The sequence below is a fragment of the Rhipicephalus sanguineus genome, chromosome 2, assembly GCF_013339695.2.
Source record: "Rhipicephalus sanguineus isolate Rsan-2018 chromosome 2, BIME_Rsan_1.4, whole genome shotgun sequence".
NCBI lineage: Eukaryota > Metazoa > Arthropoda > Arachnida > Ixodida > Ixodidae > Rhipicephalus > Rhipicephalus sanguineus.
In genome coordinates this window covers 27,427,740-27,447,989 of record NC_051177.1, presented here as the reverse complement: position 1 = coordinate 27,447,989, position 20,250 = coordinate 27,427,740, and the positions used below count along the sequence as shown (strand labels likewise).

General features: G+C 44.5%; 1 protein-coding gene across 1 annotated transcript in view; it reads left to right on the top strand.

The window, feature by feature from the left end:
• The window catches only part of LOC119382593 (PAN2-PAN3 deadenylation complex subunit pan3-like), a 40,659-nt gene extending 22,422 nt beyond the window's left edge, over positions 1-18,237 (top strand). Inside the window, 6 exon segments of the mRNA XM_037650354.2 lie at positions 5,143-5,387; positions 9,307-9,446; positions 10,565-10,694; positions 11,014-11,078; positions 13,968-14,106; positions 16,212-18,237. Of these exon segments, the coding sequence (XP_037506282.1) occupies positions 5,143-5,387; positions 9,307-9,446; positions 10,565-10,694; positions 11,014-11,078; positions 13,968-14,106; positions 16,212-16,397 (905 nt within the window). The 3' untranslated portion in view covers positions 16,398-18,237.
• The last annotated feature ends 2,013 nt before the right edge of the window (positions 18,238-20,250 follow it).

Below are 20,250 nucleotides of genomic sequence, written 5' to 3'. Positions count from 1 at the left end.
CCGGCAACGGCAACATCATTGTCTATTGGGAAGTAATCGCGCAGGGGCACATCAGCTGGCATGCTGTTCACAAAGCACCCGTCTTGCTCTTCATCGCTTTCAACATCGGCAACCACATCTGGGTCAGCAGCTTCGTGCACGAAGCCGCTATGCCTGAAGCAGTCGCCAGCTGCTTCAGGCAGGCACCTTCATGCAGGTGTCCAGCACGAACAGCACCTTTCAAGCCTTGGTGGCAAAGTGGCGGTCTAGCTGACGCAGCCAGGCTTGAATTATTTCAGCCGTCATCCAAGCCTTTCTATTAAAGCGGTAGTCGACAGGTAGCTGCTTAATGTTCTTAAAACATCTTGGCTTCGCAGCCTTTCTTATCACCAGCAGTGGCAGCTGCTCTGTGCCGGTCATGTTCGCAGCCAGAACCGTCACCCGCTCTTTACTCCATTTCCCGCTGACGCATGGGTCCCCCTTAAACGCGATTGTCTTGTCAGGCAGAGCCTTAAAGAACAGCGCTGTCTCGTCAGCGTTGAAAATGTTGCACAGCTCGTACCTAGAAAGGCGTGCGGAAAATCCAGAATGCCAGTCCTGCACAACACTTTCGTCGATGGCACCTTTTTCACCGCACACGTTGCAGAACACCAGCCCGTGTTGCTTCTTGTAGCGGTTGAACCACCCTTCCGACGCATTGAAAGACTCAAATGTTCATAGTCAGTGCAAACTTCTCTGCTTGTGCGCAGATAAGGGGGCCGCTGAACTTCTCTGCTTGTGCGCAGATAAGGGGGCCGCTCAAGGGCAGCTGTGCATCGCGCGAGACGGCAATCCAGCACAACAGCGCTTCTTCTAGTTTGGGGTGCGCTGCGGCAGTTCCAAGTATCTTTCTCTTTTCGCCAAACATGGTGCCGTCATACACTAGCATAATCTGGTCTTCGTTCTTGACGTAACTGCTCAGCGTGCTCTTCTTGATGTTGAACTTTTCCATCCCTTCTTTTCAAGATGCTCCCACTTGCAACGTCTTCAATATTTGCACCTTCGCATGCACCTTCACAGCCAAATCCTTTGCTTTGTACTTTGCCCTCTTCGCTGCTGGGGCTGGGGCAAGAAACGCAGGAGAAGCCATCCCGGCGTCATTGCGCTGGTTGCGCAGTGGTGACGCACACGAATAGACAACGAACACAATAAAAACCACGGTGATAAAAATTAAATAAAAAAACCTTGCAACCCTTCAAAACAAAGAAACAATAAGGCTGCGGACGGCACTGACCACGCACAAAGATAAGTAAAATTTAAAAGCAACAGCACGCTACAGGAGTACAGTCAGACTCAACTGCAATGCAAACGTGTTGGACGCACAAGAAAAAAGAAAAGCCAAATCTGTCGGTTGCCCATTGCTGATGACAGTAGTGATGCTATGCCTTTCATTTTGTGTGTGTATGTATTTTTTTGTGTGCCTCTGAAATGCAAAGCTCATTCGTACCTTGTTTTAAATCTTGGAGGCCACGATCGAATCTGTCCGAATTAATGAGAGTTTTCAGTCATAGAACAATGCACATTTTGGATGGGACCAGACGGCGCGTCCAAATTAACCAAAATTCCGAATTAACGGGGGTTGAATTAACGAGATTTTACTGTATGTCACTATTGTGTTTAAACATTCAGTTGAAATTCAGCGCTCGTCCTGTTTTCGTGTATCTTTCTCGTATTTGTCTTGTTCGCACTGCAGAATTTTGTTGCTATGAACCAGCTAGCCAATTCCAAGATTTTTCTGCCACAGCTGAAGCGCCTTTTGCACACGTCAAGCCAGCACAAAAATGTGCCTGGCGTTTTTTTTTTTTTTCCTTGTTTTATTTTTCTTTTTGCATGGGACATCTGCAGACAGAACTCGGGGACCTCACGAGAACTCATTACAATAATGAAATATGCGCAGATAGTGCTATCAGACATTGGTGTAGCCAGGGGGCAGGGTGTAGAACATGCATAAAGGCTGGTTGAAGACTTTCTGGCAATGCGCAATCAAACCGAAAAACATTCCTAAAACCTATGGACCAATGTTTGCGGCACAGCGTCAGTGCAATCACAGGCTTGCCTGTGTTGAAATGTGAAAGCTGCAACAACGACCACAGGGAGGCTTTTGTAAAACTCAATATGCAAAAACTTCATGAAACTACTGTTTTCAAGCGGTGCACTAGACAGAAGTGACAGAAATAGTTTTTTAATGTGTACAGCAATCTGCTGCCACTCCAACTACTGAAGCTTAGAGGTGCTTTCTTTGAAGCTTGGTTCTGTTTTTTGTTTATTTTTTAGTGAACTGATTTTTATTGGACTGCAGATATGAACTCTGATAACAGTGTCATGAATAGGGTAACCTGTCTTTTCTATTCTTTTGCTATCAATAATTCTTGTCTTCCTTCATCTCTGTACGGCATAACGAGCCCCCTCATCTAATTCTCGACCCTTGTTTGCGACAACAGTCATTTTCTGCTTTATACATACCTCTTATAATTGTCATTCTTTTGCATTTTTCTTGATAGCTGGGACTGTTGATAATTTTTCCATATTCCTCTTTTTTGCTTAATCTCTTCATAATTTCCTAGCATTGTATATATATAAACATAAAGCCATGCTTGATCATGCTTTGCATTGATGTACGTTCTTCTCTTTTCAATGTTGAAGCAATTTTTTATCTCTTTATTATCCTGGGATAATTAGTTGCCTGCAACATTCCCCAACTACAGTAGACTCCCATTAAGACGAACTCGAAGGGACCGCGGTCATCTGTTCGTCTTATCAGGAGTTCGGCTTATCAGAAGTGCCCTCAAAGAGAGACATGCTAACATGCCAAGTGCATCCAAATATGTTACTTGAATACACTGAATGGAGTAGACTTACAATGGGGGCAAAAATACAAGAAAAAGCATTTGTTTGGCTCATCTAGATAAAAACTATGCCTTCAAGCAGAGTATTTACACGAATCTTACGAGCACTCGATTTCGCGTGTTCAAAAATAAAAATGCTCATGAAGATATTTCCTACCACATTTTAATGATGAAACTGTAACAAGCTCCTATGTTGACGATTAGAAAAAATTAAGAGACAAGCACAATTTTTCTTCAAAAAAAGTAAATTTATTGTCCTGGCAGTTCCTTTTCTTCTGTGAGCCTGTTTTGCTGGCTCTAAGATCACTTCTGGATACGCCTCGGTCGCGTGCTGTTGCCTTGACAAAGTCATGATACGCTGAGTTGCTTAAGCAAGTCTGCAAGGTTTTCTTTGAGGTCCGGATATTTTCCCGTTTTCGGCCCATAGTAACTTTTCCTGATCGACATGTAGCTGAAGATATCCCATCGTGCTACTCACGGTCACAAGCCTTGCGCACACGAAAAAGACATGACGTTGCTATATTCAGTGTGCAAAACAGCCTTCCTTTGTCGTGCGCTTCCATAATCAAAATGGCTCATTACACTTTGCACTTCACTGGGAACAGATATCCAACGACCGCAAAATGTGCTCGGCCGCCATTGTTTGATGGCGATGACAATGCACCTGACCCCTCTGACGGCGCAACCGTGGTTTCGTACTCGATTTTAATGCACAGACCATTTTTGTTCCTGTTGTCGCTTTCTTTTTTATTTCCCCACTCCCCTTGCGTTGGCCCATCTGACCATGGCCCCTCTGACCATGGCGCAGGGGCCCCAAGCTCTTGTGTTCTTCTGTTCTCCTTTGTACTCCAGCTGGGAAACCGAAGAACGAGGGGGAATACAAAAGGACGCAATGGCTTGGGGGTCCAAGTTGTAAATCCCCAACTCTTTTTGTTGCTTCCTTTGCTGATAAAGCCCACACCTCCCCCCCCCCACAGGCTGGGGGTGAGAGGGGATACCCCGGTCTTCTTCGTTTATCTCGCGCCCTCCGCCTCGCGATTTGCTTGGCATCTTTGCTCCAGGAAGCGCTTTTTTAATCTTTTTTGCTTTTTCTCGGTCGCCTGAATGCCCCACCAGGACTGCAGTGTTCGTTTCGCATAATCGCTAGCATTGTCGATCACCTCGAAAGTTCGTTTTAACAGAAGTGTACAGTTGGGCGGTTCGTCTTAAGCGAATTTTTTTTGCATTGAGTCTATGGGAAACCAAACATGGTCCCGTGTTGTTCGGTATAAGCGAGAATTCGTCTTAACCGAGTTCGTCTTAACGGGAGTTCACTGTATTATTGGCAGAGAATGTTTGGTCTGCAGTTTTGCTACAGTGAATAAACATTGCGCTATTCTTGTTTTACTTTGTTTACTGTCTCGCTTTGTCTTGAGAACTTGTCTATTTTCACTCTGCTGAGCTCTGCAGAGCTTTAAGTGCAAGAGTTTCTCACAGTTAAGCTCTGAAACCTCTTTGGGGGGACTGGCGCACTGACTTTCTATGACTGAGCCCATGGAGCATAGTGTCAGAAGCTAGCGCCACCTCTCAAAAAGCAGGAAAAACACAGTGGCTCGGGCATACAACAGGAGCGCGACCAACATGCCAGACATTTCAAAATGTAGGAGGTACTGGTAGTGTTTGGTGCCAGAGTTTCCACATGCCTGCCTCTGCTGCTGCAAAGGTGAGGAGAGCATAGAGGTGCACCCTTGCCCCGCAGTTGCTGCCTGAAAAGCACTGCCCCGGTACTGCATCCACTCTCTCTTGCGTGGGATTTGAAAAATGCGTTTGTGAAAACCACATGCGACTTCATATGACCACTGGCGCCAGCAGAATTTTCTATTTATTGCCTCGGTTTTCCTTAGTAAGAGCAGTGAAGCTTTGTTAAATTGTAATTTAAGTGCAAGCAAACATGCTTCATTATATCGAGATTAAAAATACATGATGTTCAATGGACATGACGTTATAACGAGTTAAATGCTGCGTTACATAGAGGTTTGACTGTATTATATGCAGTGTTTCAATTCGTTCAAGAATTAAGGGCAGTCATGATTTCAATTAGTTACATTGCACTAAGGCGGCATCTCAAAATGCATTCGTGAATGTTTACAATAAATGTGATAGCGGCATAGTGAGTGCAAGCCAACTGAATGTATTGTGCCGCTCCAAACCGCATTAATTTTGGCAGATATAAAAAAATGTGTGACGCTGATGATTGTAGCACTGTCTGCTTGGTCAGCTCTTGTGTGTTGCATTGCAGCTCTGGGCTCCTTGCGCCAGCATGCTGGACTGCTGCCCGAGAGCCTTATCTGGGCTTTTGTGGTCCAGCTAAGTTCGGTGCTGCGTACCATCCACGCCGCTGGCCTTGCATGCCGTTCCTTTGAGCCTTCCAAAATTCTGGTCATGGGCAAGTCACGTCTGCGCCTCAACTGCTGTGGCATCATGGATGTGCTCACTTTTGACTCAGCTGTGCCCAGCGCAAAGGCACTTGTGCCTCACTATCAGGTACCTCTTGCCTAACCTTTATGTGGGTGGTGCATGTCTGAGATGATACTGGTGGCACCAAAATTTTTCTGTTAAGGTGGCAGAGCATGATTAACATTTTCGTTTGCAGTGGGGTTCCTCATAACGGAGCCCAATGGGATTGTAGGAGGAGGACAGTGGAGGGGGGCAGGAGGAAATATTGGTTTGATCAGCCATCGCCCCCCATGCCAATCGTCCTGTTTAAAGCTGGCCTCCAATAGCTGGCAACTGGCTACATTTTGGTTTGCGTAGAAATGTATACTGGTTTTATTGGTTATTAGCTAGTGAAAGCCTAGATACCCTGAGAAAGCAACTCTGCAAAGTGTTTTGTGCAACGTTGCAGACCAAAAAAAATGTTGCCAATTTTGAGTGAGAACAAAGAATTGATTGGTGCAAAATTCTCTTACATGTTCGCTTTTAAATACCATTGATAAAGGCCCATTGGAAGTCTGTGAGCTCCACTGTTTCCGATGTGTTAGCTTACAGAACTCAAGCAAGTATGGCTATACTTCAATGTATAGTTCCTCATGTCCTTGAGTGCGCATTTTGTGGCATAAATGTTGATTACAGTAGGCTCTCCAGAATTCAAACTCGAGGGAATTGCAGGATTTTGGCAGAATTATCAGAAGTTTGATTTATCAGAAGTTCTCATAAATGTGAATCAGGGCAACATACCGAGTAGTGTTGTGATGTTGTGCTCTGGTCAATTGTCAGTTGTGTTTAGTGCATTGGATGCATGCTACAGAGCCCATATAGACAAAATTAATTGCTGTGACATGCCTTACACAGTCGATCCCGGACATATCAAACTCGAAGGAAACCGCGAAATAGTTCGATATACAGTCGAACCCGTTTATAACGAACTCGAAAGTGTCGCGAAAAGTGGTCGTTATATCAGTAGTTCGTTGTATATGGACTCGCCCTTAAAAACGTGCGCTTAGCGGCCAAGCCGTCTTTTTTTCTTTGTGCACTTTTATTAAAGTGCTAACAACCCCTTCGGTGACAAGCTAAGCCTTTTCGCATCGTGAAGCGACGCCCGCTGCGTGCTCACGAGTGAATTAACCGCCTTTGCAATGAGCTGACACCGTTTCACCGAAGCGCGGTACCGCGACGTGGAGCCGATCATCCCTGGCTAGTTGCTTGCAGCGCATCGCCTACTCAGGTCGCGGAGTCACTGCCGGGCCGCTTGCTGTATGCCGTATGCGCGCGTTTGTACGTTCTTCGTGCTTGCTTCACTCCGGACCGTGCACGGGTGCGGCGACTAGCCTCTTCGTTCAACGCGGCGAAAACAAGTATTTTCCAAGCAACGCGCACTCTACGTCTCCGCGATGCTCTCGCGGCCCTGCACGACGATGCACGGCGCACTTCAGTTGTCACCTAGTCAAACACGCTGTATACGCTCGCTGTCAGTGCATCGACGTTTCTCGGTGCCCGCGCCGCTCAACAACATCGAGCTACTTTCGTTTCTACAAAGCGACGCGCACTTAAAAAAAAAGCGGTATCGCACGACGCGGCGGCGGCGAACTTGCAAACGGCAGCATGGCGCGCTCGTACCGCCGTCAATCCGCAGTGTACAGCGTATGCCACACGCAAAGCCGAGTATCTACAGATGACTGTGATAAGGTTGTCGGCTATAAGGCATAATTTCACGTTCACCGACGGCCGCCACCTGGCCTTCGTTCTTTTCTGATGCTTATCCGCGAAGGCATCGCCGCAATCGCGCGGAAGTCGTAATCACCGATCGACCGGTCTCTGCCGTTACCAAAAAGACGGACGACTTTTCGCGGCACATTGTGGCGTCGACGAGTTTAGGGACGCAGTGAACCTTTTTGCGATGGAAACCTATCGCGGTTATCACTTCTTGCATTTATGCCTTCTTGCGTTCCAAGGCATTGTTTGGTTCATCGCAGGCGGTCGTAGCAGCAGAGAACGGCGTCAGGAAAGGTTACCGTGCGAAAGCTGACCGCAAGGCTTCATGCTGCCTACTATATTTTTTTCCCTCACTGCCATTCTATCACTGAAGAAATGCCTGGAAAGTGAGCGACCTCGCTCGCAGCATCCGAAATCCGCGTGCGGTGCTCGCCGATCTGGGTATCTTAATCGCAAGTAAACTGGAGCGGGGCGCGCGCGAGCGCGCGCCCCTGTCACGCTTTAGAAGGCATGTCTTAACTTTTTTTCGCTTCGTATGCGCCATGTTTTTACCGCGATCATGTCCGAAGTGTTCGTTGTAAAAGTAGGAGGCTTTCAAAAATGTTCGCTATATCTGGACGCAGCTTCAATGGTTAGCATAGGAAAATCGTAAGCGCACCCAAATATGGTCGTTATAACCGATAGATCGTTATATGTGGGATCGTTATAAGTGGGTTCGACTGTATCGATAATTCGAAATACGAAATATGCGTATGTAAGGCTTTAATTAAAGCACTGCAAGCCTCGACACAGTTTTCTGAAATCGTAAAAAGCGCGAGCATGACGATTCGCTCACATATGCTAAAGAACAAGGCGAGAACTTCTTTTGCAAGTTAGCGCACTTTATTTCGCATGAAAAAAGTCCGTCAACTTATCTTGCTTCTTGCGCACCGTGAATTCATCAAGTCATCGTCAATATTATTGAAGCTTTCCAAATAAGTAAATTCAGCACCTTCCGCCACAACAGCGGTGATTTATGCTGAACGCTGATGCAAGCTATGTGGCGCGGTAAAGGGTTTAGCGGTGGCAACGGCGGCTGGCATCTTCAAATCGCACGGGTCCATTTCCGCAGCAACGGCAGCGTCAGCTATGATCTCGGCATCGATGCAGTAAGAAACAGCTACGTCGTTATCTGCACCGATGAAGTCACTCGCTGTGCTCCCGTCCGATACGGCGTCCGGAAACGCTAAGTCGCAGAATTCATCGTCACCTGGAACCAAGGCCCGTAAGGAAACAGTGCACGACGGTGCTTTACTTGACGTCGTTCCAAGCACCGGGCATCATTTTTATCGCTACGAGCGGGACAATGCTTAGTTGGACTCCCGAATGACGATTTATCAAGAACAAAGCGTGAAGTACACATTCTGCAAGAGACAACGCTGCACGAAGAAACATTTCTCCACCGTCGACATGTTGGCGATACCGATGGCACTTGTGGCTTTGCAGAAGGCAGCCGCTACTCTGGCGAGAAATGCGAAAAAAAGCGTAGCCTCTGAGATTAGCATTTTAAAACTGAAAACAAAATACGTCACGAGGTTGCGGATCTAGAAGGCCATGCTTTGCGGGCCCGCATGCCATCGTGCGCGAAGAGACAAGGAAGGGAATGCAAACGTTACAACAAGGCTGCCAAGTCACTTTGAATTCTCATTTTGGTGCCCTCGGCAATCAGCCTCTTTGAAAAACACTAGCCCATGCGTTAAAACCTGCGGACCGCGCGTCAAATATACCAGTGAATTGACAAGCGCTGCGCAACGAACTAGAGCTACGCAATTTCGTCACCTGTGCGCGACGAGGGATTTGAACTTATAAGAACGCGACCGAAAAATGATTAATAGTTGTTAGGAAAAATGCACTTTCTGGGCTTCGGTGCGGGGCAGCGTTCGATATAGCGGATGTTTCGCTGTGCGGGAGTTCGATATATGTGCACACCAACCCCATACTTTTGCATGGGAAATTCAAGGGGATTTCTCAACTGTTCGATATAGCCAATAATTCGATATATCCGAGTTCGATATATCCGGGATCGACTGTACATAGTCAGATTTTGATTTTGGCATGTCACGCTCCAGAATTACAATTAAAAAAAAATCATTCTCTCATTTCCAAGTGTCCGCTACATTGTTCATTGCACCCAGAATATGGAGACTTGATATGTCATATTCATGTGTCATTTCTGTGTGCTCAAAAACGACATTAAAAATGAAACGTGCAGCAAGAAGACTTGGTTTCCTTGGGGAAGTTGGTACTTGCCCTGGCCTGCAACACCATGGCTGCGATTCAGCGCGAAAACTTGCAGCAGTCAATGGATCTGGTGTCTCGCAACTACTCAACTGACCTCAGGAACCTGATCTTGTATGTGAACTCCTTTGCACATTTTTGTTTTATTTTTTGTTATGCATGGTTAGGGACAAGGAAGCCTTAGGTACTACTGTGAAGCCCAACTTGGCAGAGAAGCACTTTATCAGTCATGATCAGCTAATCCTGGTGATACAAAAGTGGGTGGTACTCTGAGAACTAAAGAACCAGTTAGAAAGAGAAGAATGGGAATAAAAGTGTTTCACTTTTGCAATCCTTGTATACATTGTGGAACTTTGATATCAACGTTTAATAAATATTGCTTATATTGAACTCAATATCAGTAACTGATATTAGCTTCTTATTTCAAGCCAGCAAGTCAGGGGTATAGCCATTGATTGGTGCAGAGAATACATGCTTTGTCCCCACCCCCCACCCCTCCAAACACACACATACACACTCCTCCTTGCTTCTTTTTATTGCAACGGTGGTATTCTTTGTTATGTCTCAAATGGGCCCTGCAACACAAATTAAGCGTGTAGTTTTCGTCGCTTCTTCTCTAACTGTGGAATGCACCGATATCATTGCACGAGTGTCAACACCAAAAACAAAGCTGCTATAATTTTATTTCAAGGGAGAAACCACATTGTTTTTGGACTAGAGCGACACGCAGTGGCTGTTTCTGTGGTCGGAAGTGACGCTCCATCACGTGGGACTAAAGACATTGGCCGGGCGTTTTGATTGGTTTGACGCGACAGGTCACACATAATATTCATATGGCGCACGGTGATTGGAACCGGCCTTTGACATCAGTGGGAGAGTGTAGAGTGAAAGGGTCTTCTAGGGTATTAAGTTTGAAGGCGAATAACTTCCGTTACCGTACACCGATTTCGATAATTCTTTTTGCGTTCATCTCGGTATTCAGCACTACACGCACTCCAGTGGTGCAGAATGCAGCCTAAAAAAACATTTCAGGGCCCCTTTAAGTTAACAGTAAGGTAGGCCTGCTAAGAGCCTGCTAATGAAGGTATAGTGCTTGCATTTGGGCAAAAAATGGTGCGGGCTCATCATGACTGATCACTCAAACAATTATGGTGTCTGTAGAGGAAACTAGCCGTCATTTATGGTATGTGCGTTAGATGTCAAGGGTGCATTGTGCTTTCGTGGTGACCCAGGTACCTGCTGTCCTCGCCACCTCGTACGCACAGTATTAATGACATAATGCCCATGATTGGAGCACGCTTCTACACACAGCTGGATGCGGCTCAGATGCGGAGTGATGTCATCGAAAACGAACTTGCAAAGGTAACTACTTGTTTTGTTGGCCTACCTTTTTTCATTTTGTTTTTTGAGACAAATTCATGTTAGTAACCTTTGCATGAATTTCCTTGAATTGTTTCACACTTTTCTTAAGAGAATAGGTTATATTATGACTGCATAAATGAAATGGTCATGTAAGTGTGCATTGGCAGGTGCTTTGTTTCAGGAAAGCATAACAAATGCTGAACTTCTCATGCATTCCTTCTTAGCAGTACTTTTTTTTTTACATGCTACTGCTATTGTGAAGCACATGTCTCTCAACAGTGAAGTTGGGAATGTAGTGTTGCACTTTGTTCACTTTCAGGAAGTGGAAAATGGAAGGCTCTTCAGGCTTCTTGTGAAACTTGGCACAGTCAGTGAAAGACCAGAGTGAGACACAGCTTATTATTTCATTTGTTTATTCTTTATCTGTTCTATGTTTCCGACATATAAAACTATTACAGCGAGTGTTTTCAAGTACAACTACATAGCGCAGGTATCTCGTGCTATGTGCGTGAGGTAGTATTTTCTTTCCATGCAATTTACACGCAAGGGGGACTCGCATCTTTATATTATTACTGTGCAGTAAGGTTGCAAATGTAGTTTTCAACCACATTGGAAGCTTTTGTGAACTGAATTTTGTGTGCATGCTTGCCAGGCTTGCGCATTGCATACAAGCAAGCACAGTGCATGGACATGAAGCTATAAAAAGTGAAATAACAGTCGCCAGCGGATTTTTGGAACGCCAAAAATTCAGTCCTGATGGGTGTTCCGGACTTCATAAATCCACGGTCAATGTTCCCATAGAACTAATGCATTTTTACGACCGATCTTGTAGAAGAATTTATGCCCTAAAGTTTGATTGTCCTAACAAAATCGTTTGTTCCAAGCTTCCTCATTTGATTTGGAAAACCGCCATGTGAATTTTCCGCTGGCTTGTCCAGGCTTGGCTTCCACTGTCCAGTTGCGTAGCCTCCAAGATTGGGAGGCACATTCTATAGCCCCTTTGAGCGTGAATTATGATCGACTGTTGGAAAATGTGTCGTATTCATGCAACATAATTCCAAGGCATTCTATATTACATCCCAAGACAGAAAATAAGGTAATACAGTAGAACCCCGCTGATACGTTTTTGAAGGGACCGTAGGAAATAAACGTAAGAGACGGGAAATGCAAGAGCCGAAAAACAGTAAAAACGACAAAATATTTAATGGTACAGAACTTTATTTCAATGCGAGCAGCACGGAAATTGGCGCGCTCAGCCGCGATCTAGTCGATGGATAGAAACGCGGAGCTGGGGACGGCCTCATCCACAGAAATGTAATCAACGTATGTGATTTTTTTAACGCTAACAGCTGTAGGCATGAAAGAACTAAGCACACGCAATCACGACCAGCGCGGCGAGTCCGACCGCGAACTGTGCGCACGACCATGCGAGCTCCAACCAGCTCGAACTCCTCCCGTTGTCCGACAAATAACGATGATGATGAGTCTACGCCAACGCGATGGCAGAAGTGAATGCCAATCTCGAAGGCCTTGCTTTCGCGAGCAATACGTCATAGACGCCATGTTTGTACAATACAAATCTCAAAGGCTATGCTTTTGTCAATAGTAAATGCCATTCTCAAAGGCCTTGCTTTCGCGAGCAATTGCGTCATAGACGCCATCTTTGCAATACGAATCTCGGAGGCGATGCTTTTGTTTGCATCAATCCAAAAAGATCCTGTTGCTTGCGCCTCTAATGCGGCTAATGTTACGGTCAAACCAGGAAAAGCTGCGTGAAAATGCACCACGGCCGCTCTCTTCGGTAGTCACTCGGTCGGCTCTGAGCGCACTTCGCAACGTATCATACGGGAACGGTCCGACAGTTACGACGTAACAGCGGGGTTCCCAATACATTGTATCCTATGGGAGCTATGCCGGGACCGGCTGAAAACGACGTAGCAGCCGGGAAAACGCAGCAGTGATGAATGTAACAGCCGGGTTCTACTGTACATTTTTTCTGCAAATTTCAGTATAGTAATTAACATGTAATTAAATATCTAATTATTCTGCAATTAGTCAGACTCGATTCTTGCATAAAAGGAATCAAATATTAGGCACAAAATGCATGCCCAATTTGTTTTTTGGTTGTATTCATTTCAAGCGAAGAAAAAGAATACTCTTGACGTTGCTCCTGGAACGCAGCATGTTGAACAATCGTCGAACATGGTAGCGTCTCTAGCAAAGTGATCCTGCATGGCAATACACAGCACAATGAAGTTAAATGCGTGCTAGTTGTACACTTAGGAAGCATGTATAAATGCGCACACATGCCCCGCCACGGTGGTCTAGTGGTTATGGCGCTCGACTGCTGACCCGAAGGCCGCGGGATCGAATGCCGGCCGCGGCGGCTGCATTCTCGATGGAGGCGTAAATTTTTGAGGCTTGTGTACTTATATTTAGGTGCACGTTAAAGATCCCCACGTGGTCGAAATTTCCGGAGCCCTCTACTACGGCGTCCCTCATAATCATGTCGTGGTTTTGGGACGTTAAACCCCAGATATTATTATTAAATGCGCACACAGCATTTCAAGCCACTTGAAGAAACACGCGATTCATGATGTGCCTTCATAGTTTATGTGTACAATTCTACTCACCGCCTCGAAGGGGATAGAAGAAGAGCACGCACCATCCTTCGGTCTTGGAGCTTGTGCTCGCTCTTCCTTGACTAACAGAACACTCTAGGGAATACCACTTTTTCTACTTTGGTCAGCCTTATCATCATCATAACTTGGTGCGGGTGACAAAATGGTCTTCCTCGTCGACTTCGGCACAGTTATGGGCATTCTAGAATCTTTGTACTTTTGTGGGTTCATTGCACTATGAAGAACTTCCTTGCAGTTATGAAGGTGTTCGAAGTTCCTTTTTAACATTGCCATAGGTTGTTATCACAGCTAGATGTGTTTGCTCGTTGGCTGTGACGTAGCACGCCACAAATATATGTAATTTAGTCACGGTGTGAATGCAGTACAACCATCATGAATGCTGCATATAGAGCTTTATTTAAAAAAAAAATCTTTGTTTCTTCAGTCAAAAACAGATAAGTTGTGATTTTGAATTGTTCATGTGCCATTGCAAATGTTCTACGCTACCTATACTGCGCTATACACTGAGTACTTCTGGACATAATAACTTGTCAGCTATCGCAGTCTCTGCATCTCACTTCTTGCAAAAGGCAGTCTTTTCTTTTGCGCATAGTGAATGAACGCATTTTGTGCTTGCTGGGCGGGCGTGCAGGTTCCATCTCGACACATCGTGGTCTGAAACTGGCGACCGTTACATGCTTAAGCTGTTCAGAGATTACCTCTTCCACCAAGTCACAAAGGATAACAGGCCTTGGATAGACATGGCTCATGTTGTGCAGGCATTGAATAAGGTAAGCAGTATGCATTGGATATCTTTCTCCTGTTTTTCTTTATTTAAAATTTTGCTTTCTTGTGAACCTTGTCGGCATACCTGACTGCATGACCGCTGCAGGTGTTTTACAGCAGAATTTGTTTAGTCATGCCCCTCACTCTCTAAAACCCTGCTTTGTATCTGCCCTCACAGATTCACGATGCAGAAATGTTGCTGAAACTGGCATATTCTAGGTGTACTTCATGTGGTCCCCATAATTTCATTGTCCTATAAGCAACTTATGCCACGAAACAAATAACGGCAGCTTGTCACAAATGTCACCATGTGTGGCTTGCTGAAAGCAGTGTAGTAGACACGTATGCCCCTTACTAAATGGTGACATTTGCATGTTTTTCTGTGCACTCTGAGCAAATATGCAAATGTGATAGTGTCTTAACGACACAGGTATAAAATAGTTGACGATGCTGCTTTGTAAAAGAACAGAAGAACAGGGCGTTGGGCAAGTTGGTAATTCATTCTGAAGGTCATTTTGTGCGAGAAACTATGGACAAGAAAGGAAGAAAAAACATGAGACAAGCGCAGAATATCAAATTGACATTTTATCGTCAAAAGCACATATATGTAGTTCAATGGCATGTGGTTTTAAAGGTTGGTGGTTAGGTAGTCAGTTTCACGATTATGCAAGCTCACCACCGTTAGATAATTATCTAACCACCAACCTTTAATCTTAACCATGTGTCTTTGCACTGTATGTTCTCGACAATGAAATTTCCAGTTGATAGTCTGCGCTTGTCTCGTGTTTGTTCATTCTTTTTTGTCCGTGGTTTTTGTGCAAAATTCCCTTCAGACTACTTTGTAAATGTAAATGGGGCAGCATTCCTTTTCGTCTGTGTCCCTTTGGTGCACTTAGAGTCTGTAAAGTAGCCTTACTTTATTTTCTTGTTAGTTTCTTGTTTGTGTCTCGTCTTGTTCTTTTTTATAAAATTTACCACAATCCACAACTAAAACAAGACCTTCTTTCCAAACCACACTACATGTCATATAGATGTGACCATCCCCACAAAGTACACATTCCTTTTTCACATACCAAGTTCTTTCACGATTCCTTTATTCCCACTACCTCGAACGAATGGAACCACCTACCCTCCTCTGTTGCCCAATTGACCGATGTCACTGCTTTTAAGGCTGCTGTTGAATGCGATGTTTACTCTTAGCAGCATTTTCTTTGTTCACTCTTATTTTTCCTATTACTATGCATACTCTTACCCACTCCCTTCTGTAACGCCTTCGGGCCCTGAAGGTACTGAAATAAATAAAATAAATAAATGTGATACTATGGTGTGTGGCACCGACGGGTTGCATGAGAGCGCTGCAGTTGCCATTTCAATGAAGTTTCTTGGAGTTGAAAAATTCTGGGAAGACACGGGGTGTCACTGGAACTAATGTTTCGACAAGCAAACTTGTCTTCTTCAAGGCAGCAACAGCCTACCCTAGCGCATGCATGTGCATGTTTCATACCCTCTTCTCCAACTCATACAAAAGATGAGGAAAGGGCAAGTGCGCACGTGGGGATAGGGGAGAAGAAGGGGCCGGCATGCCGAATTCGGCGGGTCAAAAGAAAATTTAAAAAATAATAAAGAGGGGGGTGGAGGATTCATGTCGAAAACAAAGAATGGGAGGTATGTGTCTTACTGTATTAAGGTTGTCAAAAGTGAGTACCACCTGACAAAGACAATTTCACCCTGATAGGAACCGGTGATAAGAATTTGTTTGTTTATTTATTTATTTATTATATACTGTTTCCTCTTTCCTTTTGACTCGCCCAATTTGGCACACTGGCCCCTCCTTCTCCCCCATCCCCATTTGCACACTTGCCCTTTCCTCCTCTTTTGTTCGGCTTGGAGGAGCGAGTACAAAACATGCATGTGCTAAGGTAGGCTGTTACTGCCTGGAATAAGACAAGTCCGCTTGCCGATACGTTGGCTCCAGCGACACCCCGTGTTCAAGAATTTTTCATCTCTTCAGGCTTTCATCTTCCCCTGAACTTCTGCCTTTTAACTTTGTTTCTGGTTACTTTTCTTTTTCCTACCTTTTTTCTCTTTCACCGTCCCTTCGCTGCCAAAGCTGGATGCGGGCGTGCCCGAAAAAATCTGCCTCATGTCACGGGACGAGCAAAACATTCTTGTTGTCAGCTATGCTGAGCTGAAGCAGTGCCTCGAGTCTTCGTTCAGCGAGCTGCTGTCTGCCACTTCATCAGTGCCACCTACGTCGTCTCTTCCCCCGCCTCCGGCTAACCAACACGCACGGTGACCACTCCACACGTTGTTTTTGTTTACTCTGGCTGCCGCTACGGTATGCACAGGCGCTTTGTTTCGTTTTGATTGTGCTGCCAGTGAAGAGATGACCACGGGCAGGGGCCCTTAAGGGATGACAGTTCAGCTATTTTGCCACGTGAGTCTTGCTAGTGCCACTGCTTTCTGTGCACTTGCAGCAACTTTTCATTTATGCTTGTCGTCGTAGCAGATAATTGATTTTTTTGTTTTTGTCCATGTTTTGTTTTTTGTATTTTTTCCTTCCTCTAGAAATTCTCTTATCGTTGCATGCATTATTTTCCGACGAATTGATGGTTATGACAACTGGTGAAGGATTGCTTTTTTTTTTCCTCTCTCCCTTTTTTTTAGACATTTGCACAAGGTGTATGAAGTTGACAGTTAAGCTCGGTGGTCTTTTTTCGTTTTTTACCTTTCGGCACTTTCGAGAGCTAATGCACTTGCCACCATCTGTTTTGCTCTAACAGGATTATTTTTTATTCTGTCCTTTTTAAGAAGTGTAGTCAGAGAGTCTATTTATGCACACTTCTGCGCAATCTGAAGCGTTGCTTTCTCGTCTTGAGCTTTGTTAGTGATATTCCTGGTCCCCCTCCCCACTTGTGTCTTCGTCTTTTTTTGTTTGTCCTCCGTGGCTCACCCTGTCTTGTACTTAATTGTCACTGTTACTGCGCACAACTTTTGCCACAATGTGGACATTAGTTAATGTGTGTCAATGACTGTGATGCAGGAAGCTAAGTAGCACAGGCTTGGTTTCGCTTTCTCTTATAACCGAACCACTGCTATTCATATAGCACTACCATAATAAACTTAAATGCATGACTGTGAGGTTCAGGGGGAGCCAACAAAAAGCGCTTTGCATGTGTAAATGTATTCAGTTGTGTCTCCAGCACTTAAACTCAGAACTGAATGCTGAAGCTTGTTGAACATTTTTGTTGAGTCTCAAGGCAGCTAAGCTAGTGGAAGTGCATGCTTTTGTGTTGTAATATTGTCTAAAACTGTTACCACAGTTCCACTTGATTGTGGAATGCATGGTTTTCTGTCGCACACTGTAGCTGTCTGTTGTGTCTCTATTCGTCTCCTCATTGCTCTCTGCTTGTAATGGCCAACCAGCATGACCTTGCCACTACAGCAATAATGGATTTGCTGCATGCTTGTGCCATTTTGCAGGGTTCATTACAAATTAGTGTTGTTTAAAGAAGCCTGCTAGGACTGTTCCTATACTAAGTCCTCCCAGGGGCCGCATTCTCAATTGATCACTTTGTCACCTTTACAGTGTATTGATTTTGTGCAAGTAGATGTATGTAGAAAAAGAAGGAACTTATCCCGTGAGCACAATTTTTTTTTCTTAAACATATTGCGCCCAAGTGAATCATTGCAACTAGGCATTGGGCCACGCGGAGAGTAAAGTATCAGCTTAAAGTGATCGATCAAGAATACGTCCCCTTCGCTCTGTTGTAGCCCCTTGTGGCAAGATACAGTGACTGTAAAACTTCACTGCTGAAAGCACAAGACTCAGCTGCGAGTCTTGCCACCATGGCAATCGGTGTTGTAACACAATACACAGGGTTATATATCCTACATGTGTGTGCGAACTTTGACTGCCCTCCAACCACTAAGCTCGAGCTGCAACATTCAGCAACAGCAGTTTATCTGTTATGATAGTGGGATGTTGGCTGTGTTGAAACGGATTTATTTTAAGCAAACAAGGCATTTATTTTTTTAAATGTGCTACTGAAGAAGAAAGGGTACCTGAGGCCCTGCAAATACAAAGCTGGACAAAAAAAGTGCCGAGGCATCTTTTACTCCTTGTTTTCTTGATATCTTGTCTTATAAAAGCTGCCCTTCTCCTATTTTTTTTTTTTTCGTCAGTAAATATCAGGAACTTGGTTTTCCTTGTCTGCTGACTTACTTGTGGGGAGTACAAGGACACTTTCGTAACATTGCTCACATAATATAAAATTTTAATGTAAGGGTTACATGCAATTGCAAGAAGTTGTTCCTCTTGCACTTTTTGTTGGTTAAATGTTCTATGGTAACTAAATTAAAAGTTGGGCCTCATAGGTAAGATTGAACACTGCTCACAAGACATTGTAAACTCTGCAGATTTGGCAGCGTGCCTAAATGTGATGAAACAATGCTGCGTACGTATATGCGACTCCTGTTTTGTTTCAAATGGGTGTCACGGAACTCTTAACACAGATGCCGCTCAAAGAATCTGCGCTGCATGCAGTTACGACTCTCTTCATGAAAACTCTGGAAATCGATAGGACATTCAGTATTTCTTAACGAGAATTTGCACTGCCTCTCATTGCTCCTGCTTTCATAGCTATTTGGTCTCATGGGGTGGGCAAAAAGAAAATAAGTAAGATGCATATCGTATTTCAACTTGTGGAGGCTGTCATGAGCCGTTATTGACCCACTGTTACGAAATCTTCCCTGTACTCGGGATCAGTCTGATGTCTGCAGAATATGTCCATCAGCCTGTATACTCGGCCTGATAAATTGAGCAATCTTCTATGTCCAAAATTAATTATTTCTTTTTTTTTCAATAGCAGCAAGTGTTCAAAATTCTTTGGTAATACTTAATCTTTTTTTTTTCTCTCATGATTCCTTCCATGTTCACATAGCTTTTTCACGCCACTGCTTAGTGCTGTTGTTGTGGCGTGTGTTCATGTGATCATGGTTGTTATTGCCCCCCCTTATTAGCCAGGTGCTTTTGTTGCTAACTTTGTGGCTTCCAATGGCCCTGTCGGAATGTCTTGGTACCTTATAGTTTAAATATTTGCCTGTAAATACAACTGTACATATATATGACACACGCACACATACTTTTTGTATGCCTCTATATGCATATATATATATATATATATTATGTATACTTATGGAGCCAAACTCAGATTGTGGTACTCACATTATTGGACTTTGAATCACTGTCATTAATCTCATTTGTAATGTGTGCATTTACATGCAAAGGGGATCAGTATGGTTGTGCAGTGCTCGCTGGCATCATGTACATAACTCACGTATGTATATGTACATAAAGGTAGTCATGACATACATACATGGGCAAGTGGAGTGCAGTGGATATTGTAATGGATTGCAGAACATTATTGGCGGCAGTGAGCTTGTTAACGCTACAGGTAATTAACTTTACCGATTACTTTCTTAAATGTGGCCTCTTTTGTTACTTCACGTTGTGTCAAGAACGTACTGTAATCAAAGCATGGCGCATTAATTTTTACAAGGCCTTGCTTTCTGTTTTGTGCAGTGGCCTATTTATTGTCAAATTCACAAGTGTTCCAAGTTCCCTTGAAAAGGGGGGCCACAAGCTAAGCAGAAATCTTTAAAGGACACTAATGTGAAATAATGAATCAATCTTGACTGATAAATAATTTGGAAACTCTGCTGTCATTAATTTCGCCACCCTAGGCTTATTAATAAAAGAGAAAATCAAGGTCTGTTTTTAAAGGGACACTAAAGGCAAATATTAAGTCGACGTTGATTGTTGAAATAGCGGTCCAGAAACCTCGTAGCGCTGCTTTTGTGCCAAGGACGTGCTTATTTTGAAATAAAATCACGTTTTTAGTGGTCCGCATCGCGTTCGCGCGCTTCAAATCTCCCGCCTGAAAATACGACTCTCATACGTCACTGCTGCCATGCCCAACGTTGCCCGCTTTTACTGCGCGGCCGCCGACACTAGTAGCAGCCGAGCGGAAGTAGCGGGACCCACAGCAGGGTTGCCGTTGGTGGCTACTTTGCGCCAAATTGGCTACTTTACGACCCAGTCTGGCGACAAAAATTTCAGGTTGGCGCCATGGCTACTTTCTGGCTAC